Here is a 23,737-nt window from a genome sequence, read left to right on the forward strand (position 1 = left end):
CCTCCACAGATGCTGCCAGACCTGCTGAGCTTTTCCAGCAACTTTGTTTTTGTAATTGGAAGAACAGGCAGGGTCAGGTTAACGAACACAGTGGGACTGGTGGTCTGAAATCTATTTATTTTAATGCAAGCAGTGTAAACATTTAGAGCAGATGAGCTTAGAGCCTAGATTAGTACATGGAACTACAATGTTTTAGCCATTACAGAAACTTAGTTGAGAGAAGGGCAGGATTGGCAGCTCAATGTTCCAGGATTAAGATATTTCAGGCCAGATAGAGAGGGATGTAAAATGGGTGGTGAAGTTGCGTTACTGATGAAGGAGCTGCACTAAAAGAGGACATCTTGGAGAGCTCATCCAGCGAGGCCATTTGGGTAGAACCAAGGAATAAGAAAGGGACTTTCATTATGGTGTAGTTATATTATAGGCCTCCCAGTAGCCAGCAGGAGATAGAGGAACAAATTTGTAAGCAGATCATGGAAAGGTGTAAACACAACAGGTTGCTTTGGGTGATTTTAACTTCCCAAATATTGACTGGGACTCCCTTAAGTCAGAGGCTTAGATAGGGAAGAATTTGTTTGGCACATCCAGGGGGGCTTCTTGAAACAATGTGTAGATAGTCCAACTAGGGAAGAGCCGTACTAAACGTTGTATTGGGGTGAATCAGCCTGACCAGGTGATTGAAGTTTCAGTGGGGGAGCATTTTGGCAACAGGGATCATAATTTCATAAGTTTTAAGATCGTTATGGGTAAGAATAATTTTGGTCCTCGGGTGAAAGTGCTAAATTGGGCAGGAGTTGGAGAAATTAGATTGTGGGCAGCTGTTTGAGGGTAAATCCACATCTGGCATAAAGGAGTCTTTTAAAGGCAAGTTAGTCAAAGTTCAGGACCAGCATGTTCCTCTGAGGATGCAAGATATGAATGTCAAGATTCGGGAACGCTGTATGACAAGAGATATTGAAAGTTTAGTCAAAAAAAAAAGGAGTTACATGTAAGGTTAAGGAAACTGAAATCAGACAAGGCTCTTGAGGAATATAAAAAATGCAGGAAAGGACTTAAACAAGGAATTAGAATGGCTAAAAAGGGGCCATGAAATGTCCTTGGCAAGAAGGAGAATCTCAAGGCATTTTAAACAAATATTAGGAGCAAGACAGTAGCTGGGGAAAGGGTAGGTTCACTCAAGGACAAAGCAGGGAAAGGGTAGGTTCACTCAAGGACAAAGCAGGGAATTCCTCTGGAGCCAGAGGAAGTGAGTGAAGACCTTAATGAATATTTTGTATCAGTATTCATTTCGAAGAAAGACAAATAAGATTAGGGAAGGGTAATCAGCATGGCTTTGTGTGGGGGAGGTCTGTCTCACAAATTTGAGTTTTTTGAGAAATTGATGAAGATGATTGATGAGGGTAGGGCAGTGGATGTTGTTCACATTGACATTACTAAATCATTTGACAATGTGCCTCATGGTAGACTGGTCCAGAAGATTAAGGTACATGGGATCCACGGTGAATTCGTAAGTTGGATACAAAATTGGCTTGATTATGGAAGATAAAAGGTAGTTGTGGAAGGATGTTTTTCTGACTGGAGGTCTGTGACCAGTGGTGTTCCGTAAGGATCAGTGCTGGGACCTCTGTTGTTTGTAATATATATAAATAATTTGCATGAAAATGTAGGTGGTCAGATTAGTGAGTTTGCAGACAACACAACATTGCTGGAGTTGTGGATAGTGAGAAAGGTTGTCAAAGGATGCAACAGGATATAGATCAGTTGGAAAGTTGGGCGGGGAAATGGCAGATGGAGTTTAATCTGGACAAGTGTGGGGTGATGCTTTAGGAGGTCAAATGAAAGAGTAAAGTATACAGTAAATGGCAGGACCCTTATGAGCATTGATATAAATGAGGGATATTGGACTGCAAGTCCATAGCTCCCTGAAAGTGGCAACAGAAGTGGATAAGATGGTAAAGAAGGCATACAGCATGCTTGCCTTCATCGGTCAGGGCATTGACTTTAAAAGTTGGCAAGTCATGTTGTAGCTGTATAAAATTTTAGTTAGCCATATTTGGAGTATTTTTCGCAGTTCTGGTCACCACACAATTGGAAGGATATGGAGGGTGCAAAACAAATTTACCGGGATATTGCCTGGTTTGAAGTGTATTAGCCATGAGGAGAGATTGGACAAACTTGGATTGTTTTCGCTAGAGTTTTGGATGCCGAGAGATGACCTGATAGAAGTATATAAAATTATGAGATGCAATGCATAGGATGGATAGTCAGAGTCTTTTTCCCAGAGTGGAAATGTCGAAAACTAAGGGGCATATGTTTAGAGTGAGAGGGGGAATGCTTAGAAGAGATGTGTGAGGCAAGTTTTTTTTTTTAAAATGCAGAGGATAGTAGGGGCCTGGAATGAACTGCCAGGGGAGTTGGTAGGAGCAGACATGATAGCAATGTTAAAGAGGCATTTGGACAGACACATTAACAGGCAGGGAATAGAGGGATATGGACCATGTGCAGGCAGATGGAATTAGAATGAAATGGTGTCATGGTCAACATGGACATAGCAGGATGAAGGGCCTTATTCTGTGCTGGACTGTTCTATGCTCTAATCTATACAACACAAGTGAGTAAGACCTAATGGTGGAGACAGGGGCAGCAATGGAGAGCATGGATCAGAAGCTACAAGACACTCCATACAGTTGGATGTCGATTCTGCACTTGTGGGGTTGTTAATGAAGTGGGGGAGCAGCAAAGAATGTCTTATGTATTGATAGCAAAACAAGCAAATTCATATAGCCCAATGGAGATTGTAATTCAACTCCCAACCATTTAATATTTTGGTTCAAAAAGTAAACATGAGAGAACTTTAGGTTTACAGCAACATAAATTTGAGCAATGTTGACAAATGAGACTCTTGTTGAAGATTTTTACCTTGCATTCGTCAGGACACAATTGCAAGAACATTAAATTTCAAAGGGAACAACATCATGAGACCAGGGTGCTGACTGATAGAGGCACTAGCATGGAGAGTGCTCCAGAGAACAGTTAACTGACAAGCTTTCATTTAAATTCAAACCAGGCAAGTCATTTTTAATTGGTCAAGTCATTGTCATGGGTAATACACCCAAGAACGTGAATATCTCATATCATCATCTGTTCATTATTTGAACACAAGGCCATGCTTATGGTTAGGTCAGAGATTATAAAATGGGAAATTATAGAATGATAGAAGTTCCTCAAGTCCATCAATCCAATTCTCCTGCAGACCATGAAAAATTTGCTAATTTGGAAAGTCGTTCAACAACTTAAATTTGAGAAGGTTCTACAACCATAGTCAATACTCACCATCAAACTGTGCTAGTTGGTCCACGGTGTTCACTTCATTATGTGTAACACTTAGTGCTTGTCTGTATTTCAGGTTGGTTTCACTGAAAGCAAAATTGTTTCCTGTTATAAAAATCATTGAATTTGATCTGTGTCAGCAAGCTGTGTGAACTGGCAGAAATTTTGTGCTGTTGTAAGGTCTTGTCATTGGCAGGATTTAATGACAGAAGAGACATTATAGTTACAGTGGTATTTTTGTTCAACAAGTGAGTATAAAAATAGATGGAGAGATGGCATGATAATTCATTAAGACATATTATGAAATCACAGGACCACTTCCCAGTACAACACAGATTAGATTACACAGAAACATAGAAAATAGGAGCAGGAGTAGGCTATTCAGCCCTTCATGGCTGCTCTGTCATTCAATATGATTATCGCCCATTCTGTCTGCACCAATAATTCCTGTGACACTACTGGAGAAGCTACCAAGCAAAAACTGGCAACTTGCGAGTGAAAAGGGTGGGTATGGAATGGGAAAGTCTGGGGAAATTGAACCTAAAAAAGTATCAGCAGAAAGCAATCCAACAGTTATTGTTGGTTGCACTGTGACAAACTATCGCCATCTTATTGAAACATGAAAGATCTGAGGGGGCTTGACAAGGTAGATGCTGATGCTCCCCCTTGGCACAAAGACCAGAACAAGGGAACAAGGTTTAACATGGAGATGAGGAGGCCACTAGTCTGTCTCACATTTTTCTTGAGAAAAAGGTGGAGGACGTGTTTTGTATTTATTCAAATATAGATATATAACAGACAAGGAAGTCAAGGGTTGCTAAGGGCAAAGGGCAGACTGGAAAGTGAAATTGAGACAATCATATCAGCCATGAACTTACTGAATGACACAGTAGTTTGAAGAGTCAAATGGCCTATTGTTACTCCTATGTCCCATATCTCTATGTTCCAAAATCAAAGAGCTTCACACGACAGGGTTGCATATTGTTCTCTCAGTTTAACTGTGTTGTAAATTAGAAATGTTGATGCATGTTGTGTTATGTCTCATGGTTAGTATGCAGTATACATTTAAGAGGTATGATCATAATATCATCACTGTATCAAAGTATGTGACCTAAGGGTAAAATGGTCTCAATCTCTATCTTAACTGGGCCATTTGAAGCATGACATGCTGATGGAAATATTCTGTTTGTAACTTAATAGCTTAATATTGGCCCACATACTGAAGTATCCATGACTATAATATGTATATATAAGAGCTGTAATAAACATCAATTGACTATTTCAGTACTACATTCCAACATTTGGATCTTATATTATTACAGGAGCTAACATGATTATGGCCTCATCAGGCACAAATACCCTGCCGGTGGGAAAAGCCACATCACATTCATAGACCAATGCACATGATTTCCTGACATGTTCCTTTCCAAAGCAGTTCTGCATTGACATTATAAAATCTGCAAACTTATCCTAAATGCATTGAACAGGGAATATCACGGATGCATTTATTCTTTTGGTGAGATCTGTGTTCATCAAGGCAATGGGTATCTTTACTGAGAAATGGAAGAGTTCAGCAAAGAGCAGATGCCACTCCCCACACTTCAAAACATGAAATGAAGTGAAAAAAAAATGAAATGGGATGATTATGCAACAGATTTTTTTTAAATAAGAAGGCAATAGAATTGTGGAAAAGCAATTACTAGTGATGTTGGGCAGAAAAAATGGCAAGCAGGTTTGAAGCAAATAGGATCTGGAGCTAATAGACAGCAGACCACAGAAAGAAAACTGATAGCTGGTTGAGAAAGATAAGCAAACTGATCTTATACTGGCCAAAATGTTATCATGACTTAGATAAATAAGTTGTGTCCCTGAGAAAAGGGAGTGTGCAATTCATATTGAGCAGGGTTCTCCATAACTTGAACCGAAGACTCACAAACGTGGTAACGGATTCCTGACAGTGTCAGACTCATTGCAAATCAGAGGCAAATGTCAAGAAATTGAATACAATTTAATGTTATTAATGATTTACTTGTGCACTGGGAATGTACCCTTCATCAAGACCACCGTCAGAAATGGAAGGAGAGGAACATAATTACTGAACACAACAAATGCAGGAAAAGGAACTAGGAATAACAGCAAATGTTGAAACCTTACCCATCGATTTCAGCTGTTTCAACATAACACAGGCTATTTGGCTCCGAACTAGACAGCAAGAACAGGTCAGCCTAGGAGAACCAAAACAAGAATACTGTTTGAGATATTTAAGCACTATCATTCCATAGAATAAAGAATGTATATCTTTCAAAGACAACTCACTGGAACAAAGTCATCCTTCCTCAGGCAAACCACATCACCTACTTGGAGTTCTTTCCATTTTGCAGTTGTGAAGCTATAAAAGAAATAGGCGAAGGAGTTCAATTTACATAGTGGCTCTCATTAGGGCATTCCGAAATGCTTCATAACAAATTAAATAATTTAAAAAATATTCACTTTTGAAATAAAGACAGCTTTGGTGGCCAAATTACATACAACAAGTTCCCACAAACAGCAATCAGTCAAACATCCAGAGAATCTGTTGTTACTGATGCTACTGGTCGTATTAATGTAGACTGGGACATCAGGAGAACTTGCCAGCTTTTCATCAAATGATGTCATGGGATATTTTACATTCACCTGAGACAGCAAGCAAGAATCCAGTTTAATTGCTCATCTGAAAGCACCTCTAACAGTGCAATACAGTCTCAGTATCACAATGAAGTGCCAGACTAGGAAAAAGCTCTATTTTCCCAGGAACACCTGGAGCCTCAAACCTTCTGACTCAAAAGTGTGAATGTTAATGTTTAGCCGAGGTTGGTATCACATAAGACACAATGCTGTACTGACTGTTTGCTCCTGATGCTCACTACGTTGTGTCAGCTGTCTGGTAGTTTAGTTACTTACCTTTTCCCAACAAGAACATCGCATGGTCTATCGTTGATCTCTTTGTCGCTCTTGTGACGTGCCTAATACACAGACCAAACATTGAGCAAGCTTAACTCTTTTTTTGCCAATGACATCTGATTGTAAATCATCACAAATTTAATAACCTATCAATGATCAATTAAAACAACAGAAGTTTTATATATCTGTTAAATGAATATACATGCAGGCCAAGTTACAAATATTGTTGGCATTGGTTAGTGTATCTAATTTAAACACATTTCTATAAATTCCAGTGAATTCCAAATGTGTTTCAGTAAATGTAATTATAAGTGAGACGTTATCCTGGATACCGTAATGTGTTTACAAAGTGCAACCAGAATGATCTCAGATGTAAAGGAAATAAGCAACGAGGGGAGATTGGAGAAGGTCATGTTCTAGAATCAATAAAGGTGGAGGGAACTCGTTACATTGTGTGAAATTGTATATGTCAAAGCTAAAGTAAACCCAAAATACTTATTCCAAAGGATCTCAACATGAAACAGGTGGTGGGTGGACAGAGTTGTGGTGGGGGGACAGAGTTTTGGGGGAGAGATGGAATTATGGGGGGGCATGCGGAGTTGTGGTGGGGGGGCGGAGTTGTGGTGAGGGGGTGGAGTTTTAATGGGGGAGTCATGGTGAGGGGGCAGTGTTGTGGTGGGGGAATGGAGTTGTTGTGAGGGTGCAGAATTGTGGTGGGGGGAGCTGTAGGGGTGGAATGGAGTTGTTGGTGGAGGGGGGGGGGAGGGCAGAGTTGTGGCTGGGGTGTGGAGTTGTGGTCAGGGGTGTGGGGGGAGTGTTGTTGGAATTACTGCAGCGGGTGCCAAACTCTAGCTGGCACACAATTGACCCTCGAAAAAGACCGACGTGGTAGCAGAAGCTTCCGATTATTCAGGCTACACAGTCTGTTGTCCTGATATAGTCAGCTAACAACATACCTGACCCAAATCACCTCCTGATGCATCTTAAATCCTATGTTCTATAGGTGGGGTGTTGCAAATACATTCTTTCCCTAGCAGGTTATGTACAAGAATATGGTATACCAAAGGTATTTTACATAATGCCGTGTTCTCTTTTTTGAAATCATTTCCAACATTCTGTTTAAAAATGATGCCTACGTTTCCAGAATTATGGTTTTCCATTACAAAAATCTGTTTTTTTTTCATTTTTAATTGCACATGCTCCACTCAGGATGCTAATCACAAATCATAACCTCTTTAGCAATAACTAGAAGGCATTCCAATGACAATCAAACTTTGTATAAAGCTATCTAGAGTCATGCAATAACTCTATCTAAACGTCAAGTGCTCAGAGCAAACATTTCAAGCAAGGTTTGAAATACATTCCAACTCTAAAGAGGTTCATTGAAGAGGTTACAAAATCATTGTTGGTCAAACAACGTTTCCACTTCAGACCCTGCCAATGTTCTTAAGGGTTTGGTGCGAACTATTCATAAAGAGTTCGACAGCTATCAATTGCTGACCATTTTTCATCTATGGTGTAGAGTGGGTGGGAAGGACCCCTGACAGAAGTCAGGACAATCTTTCCTTAAATAAGAAGATCATGTTCCAATGAAGTCATCAGGGTCCAATTGCTATTTTCACAACAGGCCTGAGTGGGCAAGCGATTGTGGCTTTCCCAACAACTCAGCCTCACAGAAAAAGGAACCCAGCCTTGAAGGGGTCTGAAGAGATAAGTCCTTTTTGTTAAACTTCTCTTATCTGGAAAGCCATTCAGCAAGTTGAGGCTACAACACAATCACGACTGACGTTGGACTTCAATTTCATTTTCCCACCCTTTCCCAAACTTTCTGAGAGACTAAAAAATCTGTCTCAGCCTTAAATATATTAAATGATGGTGCATCCATAAACTTTTGTGATAAAGAATTCTGGAGAAACACATGCATTGGATTATTAAGTTTTTTCTCACCTCAAATCCTTTATCCTGATACTGGTTCCCCCTTTTCCTAGATTCCCTGGGAGGAAAACAAAGTCTCAGCATCTACCTTTTCAAACTCCTTCAGAACGTGTACATTTCAAATCAGATCACTCCTCATCTTCTAAATTCCAGACAATAGAAAGCCAATTTACTCAGCTGTTCCTCATTGGATAACGTCACCATGCCAAGGGCCAATCTAAGTGAATCTTTGCTGATCTCCCTTCAAAGCTTCCTTTAAGTCTTCTCTTAAATATGGAGACCAAAATTGCTCACTGAATTCCAACTCTGGTGTCACCAAAGCCCTGTAACCATTATTACAAGATTTCTTTATTCTTGAATACCAATCCTAATTTCCTAATTGCTTGCTGTATCTGCATGCTAACCTTTTGTATTCCTTGTACTTGTACATTCAAGTCTGTCTGGAAATCAATGTTTACAAGTTTCACACCATTTAATAAATATTTTGTCTTTTTGTGCTTATGAGCAATGTAATTTCTCCACATTAAACTCCATTCACCTGGGCCCAGAAGAGAAGGATGTACAAGTTGCAATACACTGTAACCCATGCTCTAGTGGGGCCCATGCTCAATGCCAGAACAACAACGATCATTGACCAAGTTATCTGTCCATAGGGATGATCTACAGACCAGACTGGCTCGTTTGGACAACTTGTTCTGGCAGTATCCAAAGCAGAGGCCAAGCCCATAGGTGTGTGATGATGGGATGGGAGTCACGGGGTGGCTGTCATGGGAGAGGAGGATACCAGGATGGTGGAAGGGGCAGATGATTGCTTTTAATGGATTCTATCCTTCCCCAGGCAGAGTCCCTCAATCAGGTATAGTAGAAACTGCAGATGCTGGAAAATCTGAGATAACAAGGTGCAGAGCTGGACAGCAGGCCAAGCAGCATCATAGGAGCAGGAAGGCTGATGTTTCGGGCTGTGTTCATCTAGCTCTGCACCTTGTTATCCCTCAATCAGATACTGGGCATGTGTCAACGAGCATCATGGATTGAAAGCTATAACAGCTGCAAAATCATTGGTTTCCAGTTTATCATTTTTAAAAAAGCTAACAATAAACTGGAACCTAATATGTGGCATGATGGCACAGGACTGCTGTAATAGATAAGTCCAAGTTATAATATTCATTGCTTTCAGTCACATTCCAGCCAAGGATAATGCAGCCTATACCGGTGAAGATTGAGAAATGAAATCATGCAAGTTTATGAACCCAGAATTTAGTTAATCCTTATACCGGTCTTGTTTTTCTTAATCCATATGGATGCATGTTAGCTTAAAATTTACTATTTTGACTTAAGTATTTGGTGACCTGTCTTAACGTATCTATCTTTGTCTCAGTATCACTTACAGTCTAAGAGCTCCTGTGAAACCCAGTTGAAACATTTTACTACAGTTAAGCCTCTATACAGATGAAAATTAAAGTTGTTAGCTAGTAACAGGTGGGGAAGTACTCACAATGTCATCAATGAGATCTTTAACGGCTGTTATTCCTAAAACGAACGAGAGAGGAACCATCGTTGTATACCAAGGCAGAGTAGAAATAGCAGGGATAGCCTAAACAATAGAAAGCATATTCAACTGAGAATGAAAGTATTTCCAAATCTGGCAATAGATTCCCAATAAACTTCTTGTTTGGTGTTCCAATTTCTCTTTTCCTTTTTTCTTATCCTTCCATATGATATGGGCCTTCATGAAACAGACAGGTTTTGACAATAATTTATAGTAGCTTCATTTCACCATTTCTGACGAGGTTTACTTTATGAACTTGAATTTCATCAGCTGCTGTGGCGGGATATGAACCTGTATTTCAAAACCTGGGCCTCTAGGTTGTTAGTCCACTAACATAACCATTATGATACTACATTATTCTTGGCTTGATATAGCAAGGGGACGCAATGGCCGAGCAGTATTATTGCTGGACCTGTTAATCCAGGTAATGTTCTGGGGACCTGGGTTTGAATTCCATGGCAGGTGGATTTTAAGTTCAATAAATATCTGGAATTAAGAGTCTAATGATGACCATGAATCCATTGCTGGTTGTCAGGAAAAACCCATCTGGTTCATTAACATCCTTTACGGAAGGAAACTGCCATCCTTACCTAGTGTGGCCTACATGTGACTCCAGACCCACAATAATGTGGCTGACTCCTAACTGCCCTCTGGGATTCAGGAATAATTATAATTATGTTTTTCACTGTCCTATAGTTTATTCTGAACACTATATACAGCAGAAAATACTGCATCTTATTTCATAAATGAAAAAGAGTACAATTTCCATATGATAAGAAAATCACAGATACCTTAAAAAATTACAACATACCACATACACTTCCACAGATTTGCCCTTGCCTCTAACAAATACATTATAAAGAAGGCTTGGATTTTTGTCCGGTTAATCGTTTCTGAAGTTTAGATGGGCTTGTACAATGAGGACCCTGCAGAATCCCATGCATAACAGACTCTGAGGGAAGTGGCTGAGAAATTGACGATTCCACTGGGCAATTTCTCCATGCATTCAACCCTCTGAAAACATCCGTTTCAGTAGGAGAATTTGGAGAGGTTTTGGTGCAGTTAAATAAATAGTTACTCGGGAAAAGTTAGGTTATTAAATGCCTAGTCCATCTACCAAGTAGCTGTTCAATTGACTCACCCCAATTTGACACATGCAGCCCAAATTAAATCTCCCCTAGAGCTCAATACCCCATAGACCTCAAGCTAATGTCCCATCTTTCACCCCAGGACCCAAACACACTATTTGCTGCTCCAGACCCAAACTCCTATCCATCCCCGACCAAATCATGGATCCGATACCACCCCTGCCCCCTGCCAAAATCAATATTGTAAGGTGGGGTAAAAATCCCCATCAGCTTATGGATATACCATGCACTAAAGCCATCTGAAGACGTATGTTTGTGAAACTTACATTGGACTAAAATTCATTGAACGTTTGGAGTCAAGAAACCATGAGCCTCAACCAAACCCGGAAAAGGCTGGCTGGGACAGACCGGGGAATATACAAGCCCAAGGGCAGATGTCTGGGACAGGGATTAGCTAACTGAAACCAAAGGAAGACCCCATTCATGCCCCAGCTAAAAATAATGGAAGCCAGACTGCAGCAAACAAACAACTTCAGACATTCTGGAGCCTACAGAGGTAGAAGGCCATTCAATTTCCAACCGGTGCTCAGGCTCAGCATTGTGCTATATGTAAACCTGTTTCACCTTTGGATGCAAGAACATTCACGCTGCTATTCAAAACTTAATGAATACCCATCCAAGGGAAATACAAGACATTCCAAACCATGAAACCCATTCACCTTAATTGAAAAGCCATTCACAACTCATCCAGTGATCAGGAAGCTCATTTAGCCCCAGGAGGAGGAACAATAGCTTGGCAGCCAAAACCAGATTTGGCAGGAAATAAGAGGGCCTGCTGTTGGGCACCCCGATCCCAGCCGTATGCACTGTGACACTAGCAATGCATTTCGATTCCAACTGCTCTGGGGTGGGCTCTGTGCACGCCTGGTGTGAGCAGTTCGCAAGAGGAGTTTGAGAGTCCGAACAAGAAGCAGGCCCCGCACGCAAAGGATTCCTTCAGCCAAAGCCACGAGGAAGGGAAAGGAGATCGATCAGACTTACCGATCGAGAGAAAAGATCCTGCAGATGCCTCTGATTCAAGGACTCTGTGAACCCTCCACACCGAGAGCGACCTTCGCAACCACTGAACACCATGAACCAACCATGAACATCCACTCGATGACTGGAGGTGACCGCAAGCATCCAGAGCCATAAGACACTAACCTGGGCAACAGCAGCAACATCCACCACTATCCAAGGCAACAACCCTCTCACAAGGGCCACCACGAAAGGAAAGAAAACCCAAGGTACTCACCCATCATTAGCAACGCGCCTGACTGCATTGGAGGACACCACCAGACTGGTGGTTATCAGTAGTCGCAGCCCCCCACAGAGCCCCAATTATGGCAAGAGACTACGGACAAGAGCAAGTCAAAATCGCATTCTGCTCCAGGGATGAGCCTCAGGTCATTGACACCCTCTAACCCAGCTTGGCCAGTCTAAGGTAGGGGAAGGTGGGGTTTGAGGGCAAACAGTGTAGGTCATCCCTAAGGAAGGGAAGCGGGGTAGGACTTTGGGTTAGCAAGTAATCTCTCTCTGTTTCTCTTTCTCTCTCTGTCAGCCATTAGGTAACAACTATTCACTGTAACTACTGAACCCATCGTATCAAGTCTTAGCTGCAAGGCTTAACTGGGGGTCAAGTCAACTGTGAGAGAGGTCTCAGTCAGTAACAGCCAGGTTTGATATTCACTTTCCAGTTTTCCTGTGAATATATTCAATTTGCTTGTTTTTCAATAAAATCAGTTTTCTTTGCCTCTGAAGCATCTGACTCCTGTGTTTTCCACCACACCACATTCCACTACATAAGCCCACTACCAGAACTAGGGATCTGGTGATCAATAAACCAGGCAAATCCTACAATATCTCCCACTCATCCTGACCCAACCTAAATACTCTTTCTCTTATCGGATCCCTATGTCAACTTAAGCCCTGGTACCCCACCCTCACGGCATCCTATCCCCTACACATTTGGCACCCTAGCTGTCATCGTGGCTGTCTGTTATGCTGGATCTTTAAATTTCAAAATACAGCATTTTATTTTGGACTGCAGTGACAAAGAAGGTGCGGATTACCTTACCCAACTGAAATAGCACAGAGAAAGAAAAGATTAGCAAAAATAAAAGTGGGTCTGTTGCAATCAGAGGTGGGGGAATTCACAATGAGGAATAAGGAAATTGCAAAGGCATCATAAACAAATACATTGTGTCTTTCTTCACGTCAAAAAAATTATAAAAGTCTCCTGGAAATAATGGAGAATCGAGTATGAGCAAGGACCTGGATTATATTGATGTTCAAAAAAAAAAGGATAAACAAATTGGAGATAGTAGGAACTGCAGATCCCCGGACCTGATCTTCAAGATCCCAATGTTGAAAGAAGTAGGTGTAGAGACAATAGATACATTGGTGCTTCTCTTGCAAGGGGAGGGGATGGTCTAGCGGTATTATTGCTGAATTGTTACTCTTGAGACCCAAGTAATGCTCTAGGGACTCAGGTTCAAATCCTACCATGAGAGATGGTGGAATTTAAATTAAAAAAATTTAGAATTAAAAGCCTAATGATGACCATGAAACCATTGTTGGCCAAAAAAACCCATCTGATTCACTAATAGCCTTTAGAAAACTGCCATCCTTACCAGTCTGGCCTACATGGGACTCCAGACCCACAGCAATGTGGTTGACTGTAATTGCAGATACATTCTATTTTGTTCAAAAAGCACGTAATTTGTAGACAAAGTGGCAGTACATGAATTCCTACTTTGGAAATAAAACCAGCCTGACTCCAAGTTAATAAACAGCCAGATTTTAAACAAGGCCTCATACCTAAAATGCATTGTCCGACCTGAAATGTCTGGTTTACTGATAAAACCTTTAGTTGTCTCAGGGCATTGACTTTAAGGAAATTCTGGGATTTGCATATTAATCCTTTCTAACAGATTAAAGATTGAACAGCTATCTCAGGTTTGTTCAATATATTTGCATCAGTTCTATGACACTTGTTCTATGATCTTTTGCTTATAAATTTTGTGTCTGATGCCACCTCTCTCACTGACACCTGAAGAAGGAGCGAGACTCCGAAAGCTTGTGTCTTCAAATAAACTTGTTGGACTATAACCTAGTGTCATGTGATTTTTGACCTTGTCCACCCCAGTCCAACACCAGCACCTCCACATCTTATTTAGACCCACTATTTGCATTCTTATCCCTCTGTTAGCCTCCCATTCATGTGTCTATCAAGATACGCCTTAGACATAGCTAACCTGCCTGCTTCCACCACCTCTACTGGCAGTGCTCCAGGCACCCACCACCCACTGTGTGAAAAATTTTCCCCACACTTCTCCCCTAAACTTTCCCCCTCTCACCTTGAACCTATGCTCTCTTGTAGGTGACCATTTCACCCTGGGTTTTGATAATATCCTACACTAGAGGTTAGTAAACAAAATGACAGCACATGGGATTGGGAGACGTGTACTGGCTTGTATGAGAGGCGAAACTTCAAAACTTTAATTACTATTCGTGCATTGAAAGAAGCACCAATAACTCTGCCTGGAATAAACTGTTCAGGAACAAGGCCAAACTGTTAATCAGGAGTTGAAAGCAATTAGCCATGCCTGGGAAAAGAAGAAATCGAAGTTACATAAACAAAACTGTTTTAACAACTACCTGGTAAGTGGCTGCTTTATACCACAAGGACAAATCATTGCCCTGCAGAAGAATTTAAGGAGTTAATTGCAGGAAAGCTGTGTCTTCAAACAGACAGTCAATGCCAAATGTAACAAGGAACAGAGAAGCTACTTCTGATCAGAAGGCAAGCTAAAGACTTGATGGTTCCAAAGGAGTAGTCAATATTATTGATAAAAGAATCTAAAGGATCATCATTAATGTCACACCACAAACTTGAAAGAGAGAAATTTGTGTAAGAATTCAACTCCAGGATTCCTTGGGAGCAGAATTCCAGAGAAAAACACTTCACGGATGCTGGACACATCCAGCGACAGACACAGTTCACTGGAATTGTAGCTAAATTCCACCATTAATCGGGTAATAGCCAAATTGAGTTGTGAGGCTTAACTTGCTTACTTGAGGGGTCTTATTTTAGCTGCTACATGCAATAAATTTTAAATAATTATTTCAGTATTTGATTGTGGAGATTTCTTAATAAGCTGCCGAATTAAAGGTAGCTTATAGAAATTTACCCACAACAATTGAAGACTGGTTCACAGGAACAGAGAATAGGAGTAAATGACTTATTTTCAGGTGGGCAGGATTGCTACTAGTGGAGTACCACAAGGTACCAGCTGTTGATAATCTATACCAACGATTTTGGTGTGGTGATAAAATGAAATATTTCCAAGTTTGCAGATGACACAAGACAAGGTGGAAGTGTGAGTTGTGGGGAGGATGCAAAGTTACTTCAAAGGGATTCAGAAAGGTTAACTGGGTAGAAAAAAAAACCTAGCAGTTGGACCTTGGTAAGAAAAACAGACTATTTCTGAAATGCTGAGAGGTGGGGAAATGTTGTACTTAAAAGGGATTTGAATGTCCTTGTTGATAAACATTGAAGGTTAACAGCAAGCAATTAAGAAGGCGAATGATATTTTGGCTTTTATTACAACAGGATTTGGGTACAACAGTAAATATGTTTTATTGCAATTACATAAAGCCATGGTGAGACCACATCTAGAGTACGGCATGCAGTTTTGGTCTCCTTACCAATGGAAAGATAAACTTGCCACAGAGGAAACATTTAAACTAATCTTGGGTTGGGAAGATTGTCTTTTGAGGAAAGATTAAATAGATACGGCCTATATTCTCTGGGATTTAGAAGAATGAGAGATGATTTCATTCAAGCATACAAAATTCTTACAGGGCATAACAGGTTAGATATGAATAGGATGTCTCCCCTGGGTGCAGCATCTAGAATCAGGGGACACAGTCTCTGAATAAGTGGCAGGCCAGTTAGAACGGAGATGATGAGGGATTTCTTAAATCAAAGGGCAATGAATCTTTGGAATTCTCTACTCTAGAGAGCTGTGGAGGCTCAGTTGTTGAGCATGTTCAAGACTGAGACGGATAGATTTCTACAATAAAAACATCAAGACACACTGGGACAGTGTAGCAAAATGGTGTTGAAGAAGAAGGTCAACCATGACCTCATTGAATGGTGCAGCAAGATGGAAGGGTTGAATGGTCTACTTCTGATCTTATTTCTTCTGTTTTCACAGCTACAGCATTAGAACAGGTGAAGCTTGAATAAAGTGTCAGGTTGATCTCTTCAGAACTTGAAAGAAAAAAATGTGGAATCAACCAACTGCCTATAATTTAATACAAATAAATATGGAAAACTAGGATCAAGCTAATGATAGACACCTTCCATAAAAGAAAAGTACAATTGAAACATATAGCAAGGACTTAGCATAAAACAAGGCTGACATTGCAGCGCAATATTGAGGGAGTCGCTGTTTTTAGATGAGATGATAAAGAGGTCCAGTCCATTTTTGTGGATTGAGATAAATGAACCCATTGCCAGAGAGTTATTCCCAATTTCCTGGCCAATATTTGTCCCTCAATCAAGATCACACAGATTGGTCATCATAACATTGTTGTTTGTGAGAGTTTTCTTTGCGCAAATTGGGTGTTGTGTTTTCTATTCTTCCAAAGTACATCACTGACTGTCGAACACTTTTGTGATGCCCTGTGTAATGAAAGGGACATTGTAACGATTCCAGGCCAGAGCCCCAGATTTGGTTTCAGTTGCAAAAAAACTTCCAAACTAGTTACACTACAGCTAGAGAAAATTAATTTTTTGTTTCATAGAGATGGAATTTGAAATATCAGTTAGTTACTAAAAGAATAAAGCCACAAAGTTTCACAGTTTAATCAAAGAAAAAACATTTACCATACAAAGTCAGCAAGCAAGGAGCAATACCTATTTTGGTATTCTAATATCCAGAAGTAGTATGAGGTGAACATAAATTAATGGCTAGTTTGTGGTTGACTGAACATTATATTGCAGACACAACCAAGACAAATCTTATGAATTTTTCAGCATCCAACACAGATGTCAATGAGCAATGAGTCACAAAAGTTCTTTAAAATGCCGTTGTCCTAATAAGGCAATTCAGCTCTTTTGTTTTGAAAATCTAATCTCTGATTTCCCAGAAAAGCCATTCCAACAGAGACTATCTTAATGACTGTTCACCTCCCAGTTGCTCAATCTATTCTCCCAAGACTGCCTCCCACTGGATTGACAAGACTGCACTCCAGCTGCTAATCACAATGTAGCTGGGATTCCAGGATGAGGTTGAATTCATTTGAGTGAAATTGTGGCACAGTAGCAACATCACGGGAGAAGTAAACCACAGGGGCAGGCTGCTGCTCAAGAAACACAGGTTCAAATCTCACCATAATAGCTAGTACAATGTACTTAATAAGGTGTGGAATGGAAAGCTAGTATCAGGAGTATTGATCATAAAATTATCATTGATTATTATTAAAAAAAAATTCTGCTTCACTGAAGTTCTTTAGGGAAGAAAATCTCACGATCCTTACCTGCTCTGATCCACACGTGACTCCACGCCTGCAACAATGTGGTTGACTCTTAATCTTCCTCTGAAATAGTCCTAATAAGCCATTCAGTTCAAGGGTAATTAGTGATGGGCAACAAATGCCCAGCAATGCCCACATCTCATGGAGAAATAAAAAGAAATGTGTGCTTTGCAAACACTGCTCCTGCATTTCAATCTACGGACTAAAATCCCACCAACCTTACATACATATGTCAGAATCAAAGCTGCTGTCTTTTCCAGAATTTTGAATTGCTAATGGCTTTGAGTGGACTAAACTGAGATTGCCATCAAGGGCTCCTCCACAAGCTAAAAAAAAAAGGAGGTCCCCATTCCCTCATGATCTGAGCTTGCCAGTAGACAGCCAGATTTCACTGACTGGTGTCCATAGGCCACGAATGAATCCCTGCTTCTGGTAGAATGCTAACAGAGGTTGGAAGAGGCCCTAAATTCACTATGGAAGGGGCTCAGTTAGGATCTGGGAGGAAGGGCCCCCTTTTCCTTTGATAGCATATGGAATGGCAGCAGGAAGACATCAACACACAATCCAACCTGTGCTATTGTGCCAGCCTTCCCGCTTCCCAATCCACAACCAATCTATTGGTAAGATTCAACCCATAAAGTATTCATCCTATTCTACTCCTGACCAAAACTTTAGAATTGGCTTTTGCCTCTGACCCTCATCAGCAATGAGTTGCATCCACCTCAGTACTCAGTGTTTACTGCCTTCCATTCTTAACCCTAGATTAAATTTGGTTGATAGAAGCATATTCTAGAGAAGAGAACTTGCACAAGGATTACAATTTCTTTGTTGTTTTAATTGACAGCTCTTTGAAATATTGCCAAAACCCAACCTATAGAGAGAGGATCAGTCAAACTGCTCTTACCTGGAGAATACAAATAAGCAAGTAGAAGAAATTAGCAATTCGCTGGAACTGTTCAAACAGGTTGCGAGGTAGAAAGGTAATAATGTTGTATTTCGAAGTCTTAATTTCATTGCCCTGAAATAAACAGACATCACAATGAAAATTGCAAGTTGATTGTAATAGAAGTTCAGTACGTATTTTATAGTAATTTGTTTCACCATTAATTGAAGGAAAATGTTCATTTTGCTGCTATTTTCCAGCTGATATTCAGGAACTATTGTTAGTCTAAGTAACTCTCCAGCAAAGATTATGTAGCTGTTCAGGAATTCATCTTTTCTGTAACCTTTGTTTCTTTACTATCTTTCAGATTTAATGAACTTGCCACTCAACAACTATATTATAATTAGTAAAGAAAACGAAAAGAAAATAACTTAAAAAAATGGAGTCACCGAAAATATAACCCTCCTTGTCACCAACCCGCATCACCCCTTCTTCTTAGGCAGTCCCTCGGGATTGAGAATGATTTTCTTCTACCCCAGTGTTGTGGTACTGAGGTGACTGAACAGTCCAACACTGGATCCAATAACTCTACCATAGCTGGAGCCAATGGTGGTTGCTGAAGCTAGTGGTGGTGGTGTTGCTAGTGGTGGTTGGGGGTGGGGGGTGGGGGGGAGCGGGATGCTCGGTTTTCTCATGCTTTCTCCTTCATTTGTGCTTATTCTCCATCTGGGTTTGGGCGGAAGGCTCAAAATGTTGGATCCTTCGCGATGCTCCTTCTCCAAATTGGTTATCCAACAGCGGGTTTAGTGGCGGGGGTGTCATTTCTGATGTGCCGATCTCTGATTGGCCAGCAGCTCTTGGAAGGTAGGACTTCTGCCCTTGAGATCTTAATCCTCAGAGGCATTTCATTTGGTGCACCTCCCAGAAAAAAAGGCAGCAAAGGCTTCTTGTTGGCTGTCTAGCTGGTCTTCATCACTTCCATGAGATAGCATCCTGTATTATCCTGGTTAAGTCAGGAATGCCTTTGTAACAGGAAATAGTGTGAAACGGTTTGAGCTGGAAACTTCTCCACAACTATAATCAATGTCACTCTCTCAATGGGGACTTATCAGCTTTATTCAAAGGAGATTCAAGCAGTTTATCACTCCTTTATCTTGCAATCTTACCAGCGGACTAAACATTTCAGTCCTATTGTATTTGGTATGAGTACTTTGATAAATAAACCAGGAATTCTATTTCATTAGGTTTCAGCTCCTCCAATCTGTCATTGGGTCAACGTGTTCACTGACAATGTGATGAGTCATAAGCAAGGAGGGTCCTCGGTTCACTCCCCAGTCTGTTCTAAATTAGCTTCTCACTGTCAGGCAGTACATACGCTACAATTGTCTTTGAGGTCAGGGAGAACAGAAGAAAAGTAAACATCCAGGACAGTCCCTCCTGTTCTCTACCCAGTGACCACTTTTACAGTATTCAAAAGCATGAATATTAGGTGACTGGGATAGGCTTGTATGGCCCCTGCTAACTTTGTTCTGGCTCACACATGAAAAATGAATCCATGTTCCAGAGAATTCCCAGTGCCTGTAGAACTGCAGTGCAGGTGAACAAGTGAGATGGCGGAGTCTAGCTTTCGTTGCTGTGCACTAAGCCAGTCACAGTAAACTCAGGTTCAACAATTCAACAACATGCTGCTATAATTGGTAGGTAATTTGGAGTTAATCCGTGTAAGAGGATTTTAATAACAATGTAAATAAACCTCTAAGCAGAGTTTTTCTGCAGCCTGACCGTGTCACGTCATTCTGTACTCATTAATTCTACACTTGAAACACGATCCAGAAAAATATCCTGAGGCACGGAGGGTAACCGCAGAGGACAGTGGTGTTTCTAGCTAGAAATGTGAACCAGGTAAATTTCCATTGATTCTGTTCACCCATGTATTAGGACCACAAACAAAGTATTAGAACTGGAACCTTTAATCTTTCAAATAACTGATTCCATACAGTTGTCACGTATGAAGTTATTAGGTTTATAAAGCATCTTATCGAAGGTTCTGTGCAATCTGATGTGTTTGTACGTCCATTCTTGGTGCTTGCTTTAACAGGTCCAAAATTCACTATCAGGATGAATGAGGATTTGCCCAAACATCAGGCTTCATGATTTAAGTTGCATTTGAACTACAGAAGCAGCAAATGTACACATGGCTAGTGAAGCCTCTGGTCTACAGCTAGCCTTATGAGTCAGTCAGATGTCTACTATAATAAAAGCAGAAAGTAATGGAGAAACTCAGCAGATCTGGAAAGGAAGGGGTGAGGGCAGAAGTGCTGGGAAATGGGTTGCATAAGGCTGAAGACCTTGTCAACTACAATTAGGCTAATCTTCAGTTCAGGAAAAAGCAGAACATATCTGAGGGATCCCAATGGAAAGTGGTATCATTGGAAAAGATGCAATGGAGACAGAGAAACTCAGAGAATGGAATGCAGTCCTTACTGAAAGCAAGGTGTAAGAAAATTTGGTCAAGGCAAATATAAATCACTGCTTTGTGTGACTTATGTAAATGATTTGGATGTGAATATTGGAGGTATGGTTTGTAAATTTGCAGATGACTCCAAAGTTGGAGGTGTAGTGGACAGCGTCGAAGTTACCTCAGAGTAAAACGGGACCTTGATCAGAAGGGCAAATGGGCCAAGGAGCAGCAGATGGAGTTTAATTTAGATAAACGTGAGGTGCTGCATTTTGGTAAGCAAACCAGGGCAGGACTTATACACTTAATGGTAAGGCCCTGGGTGTGTTGACAAACAAACAGACTTTGGGGTGTAGATTCATACTTCCTTGAAAACAGAGTCACAGGTAGATAGGATAGTGAAGAAGGCGTTTGGTACGCTTGCCTTTACTGGTCAGTGCATTGAGTATAGGAGTTGGGAGGTCATATTGCAGCTGTACGGGGCATTGGTTAGGCCACTTTTGGAATACTATGTTCAGTTCTGGTCTCCCTGCTATAGGAAAGATGGTGTGAAACTTGAATGGGTTCAGAAAAGATTTATAAGGATATAGCCAGGATTGGAGTGTTTGAGCTATAGAGAGAGGCTGAATAGGCTGGGGCTATTTTCCCTGGAGCATCAGAGGTTGAGGGGTGACCATAAAGAGGTTTATAAAATCATGGGAGGCATGGATAGGGTAAATAGTCAAAGTATTTTCCCCAGGGTAGGGGAGTCCAAAACTCGAGGGCATACATTTAAAGGTAAGAGGGGAAAGATTTAAAAGGACCTAAAGGGCAACTTTTTCACCCAGAGGGTGTTGTGTGTATTGAATGAACTGCCCGAGGAGGTGGTAGAGGCTGGTACAGTTACAACATTTGAAAGGCTTCTGAATGGGTATATGAATAGGAAGGGTTTAGAGGGATTTAGGTCAAATGCTGGCAAATGAGACTAGATCAATTTAGGATATCCAGTCAGCATGGACAAGTTGAACTGAAAGGTCTGTTTTCATGCTATACATCTGTATGACTCTATGAACTGCTGCAGGTCAAACACAGAAGAATAGTTTTAAAGTCTTTATGTCTGCATAAATACAGTAATATAGAACAGGAATTTGCTTGAAGCTGCTCCCTTTACATTTGCTGTAAGTGCAGCAGAAACCCCAGGAACATCCCAAGGAAGTTTCCGTCTTGAAGATGCATTTATGTTTTTAACTCAGCAGGAAAGACTTGCTAATGTGAACTATTGGACTTGAGGTAATCACTGCGGACTACTCCCTGTCAAAGATGAGAAAGAAACTTACAGCATATTTCCTTTTCTTAAAGCAGAGGAAGAAATGTTCCTTGATTTGAGTGTGATAACTCCTGTTGTTAGCTTTGACTTCCCAGGTATGGTCTGCAAAGTAGAAATTCAACATCAGTTGGGTTTATCTATTGATTTCTCAGACCACCTGCGTCGATCCTTAGATTCTTTCCTCGTTATATTTGATTTATGCTTTTTCTGTCTTTAGGCAGTGTATGACAATGCTTAAAAATACAGATTTATTCTACTCATTCCCACCTCTCACTGCTCTCTCCTCTGCCCATTCCTGACCCCACTGCTGTCTCCTGCTGTATTCTGACCTCCACTGTTCTCACCGAAGCTACACTCTCCCTCTCAATACCACTAAAATAGAGAACAAAGTGGCAGAAGATAAGTAACAAGATACACAGCGAATAAAAGCAAAATACTATCAATGCTAGAACTCTGAAACAAACAAACCCAGAGAATGCTAGAGAAACTCAGCTGGTCTGACAGCATCCATGGAGAGAAATAGAGTTAACATTTCAAGTCTGATAGGACTCTCCTTCAAAACTTCAGATGCAAAGAGAGAACTTCGGTGTCATTTATTTTGGACTGTAATTTTATATAATGCTTCATTTCACTTTTGCTGAAAGAAGATACATCTTGTCAAAGATTTTCATCTTCACGACAATTTCAAAGAAAACCAATTCAAGTGCAAAATCAACATTTATGCTGCATGAGAGGAAATTGCTTGACAAGTGATTATGATTGATAGCAGCATGGTTTTTTCTTTGAATTCATATTCTTGGAACTTGGCTTGATGAGTTGAAGATGAAAAGCTTTGACAAGATGTGCCTTTTATCACCAAGCCTCAAGTTCGGTACTACCAAACAATTAATTTCACTGTGAATAGCACTCTGGATGATCAATGAGTGCCGACAGTGAAAACTGAATCCACACTACAAGGATTTGCAATGTCACAGGCACACAACATCATTGAACACCTTGCTCAAGGAGCTTGCAATATGTGGAATACAACGTTAAGCTGATCATTTCAAGGCTAACGTAAATAGTTTAAAAATAATATGTAGTCAGGACATTATCTATAAAATGGTCAGCAATCCCCTGCTGCTATCGGAGGATACAATTTGAAATTAACAGGCTGCCTGTAATATTCTCCTTTGGTACAATATGACTACTAACATCCCTTAACACTTAGCAAGCAATAGAACATCAGACTGAAATCACTGCCAAATCCTAGCAAGTCACTACCAAAGGAGGACTCAGTCTGCTTCATTCAAAATTAATTCCCTAGTGTTAGCGAAGACCCAGCTAACCCACTCAATTCTTGCTATATTGAAAATGTAGGTTTTTCTCAATTTATTTGAGCAATGTAGAGCTGGCAGTATAACTCTGCACTGCTCAAAGCTGGGAGTACTCTAAATCTGATACTATATCCTCTGTATTACTGTACAATGCTTCACAATGAGATGCAAAGTATTAGATAGCAAGAGTTTTGTGTGCTTTCTGTACTACTGTGAATACCCTAACAAAGCACATTTTTTAAATGTCAATAACATTACTGTAATGCCATTCCAGCTGCAGAATTTGATATCAGCCTTGGTTGAATGCTGAGAATTAAAACCAAGTAACCAAAATAGATCGGAAGAGC

The 23,737-nt window shown here is 40.6% G+C and overlaps 1 protein-coding gene across 1 annotated transcript in view; it reads right to left on the bottom strand.

The window, feature by feature from the left end:
• The window catches only part of LOC109913412 (phospholipid-transporting ATPase IC-like), an 81,733-nt gene extending 59,535 nt beyond the window's left edge, over positions 1-22,198 (bottom strand). The window contains exons 1-7 of the mRNA XM_048613915.1: positions 22,085-22,198; positions 18,332-18,445; positions 9,701-9,799; positions 6,271-6,332; positions 5,647-5,719; positions 5,485-5,555; positions 3,334-3,416 (exon numbers count right to left, since the gene is read on the bottom strand). Of these exons, the coding sequence (XP_048469872.1) occupies positions 3,334-3,416; positions 5,485-5,555; positions 5,647-5,719; positions 6,271-6,332; positions 9,701-9,799; positions 18,332-18,445; positions 22,085-22,198 (616 nt within the window). The remainder of the gene's footprint in view (positions 1-3,333; positions 3,417-5,484; positions 5,556-5,646; positions 5,720-6,270; positions 6,333-9,700; positions 9,800-18,331; positions 18,446-22,084) is intronic.
• Positions 22,199-23,737: the final 1,539 nt, after the last annotated feature.

This window comes from Rhincodon typus, chromosome 29 (assembly GCF_021869965.1).
Source record: "Rhincodon typus isolate 14 chromosome 29, sRhiTyp1.1, whole genome shotgun sequence".
NCBI classification, from domain to species: Eukaryota; Metazoa; Chordata; class Chondrichthyes; order Orectolobiformes; family Rhincodontidae; genus Rhincodon; species Rhincodon typus.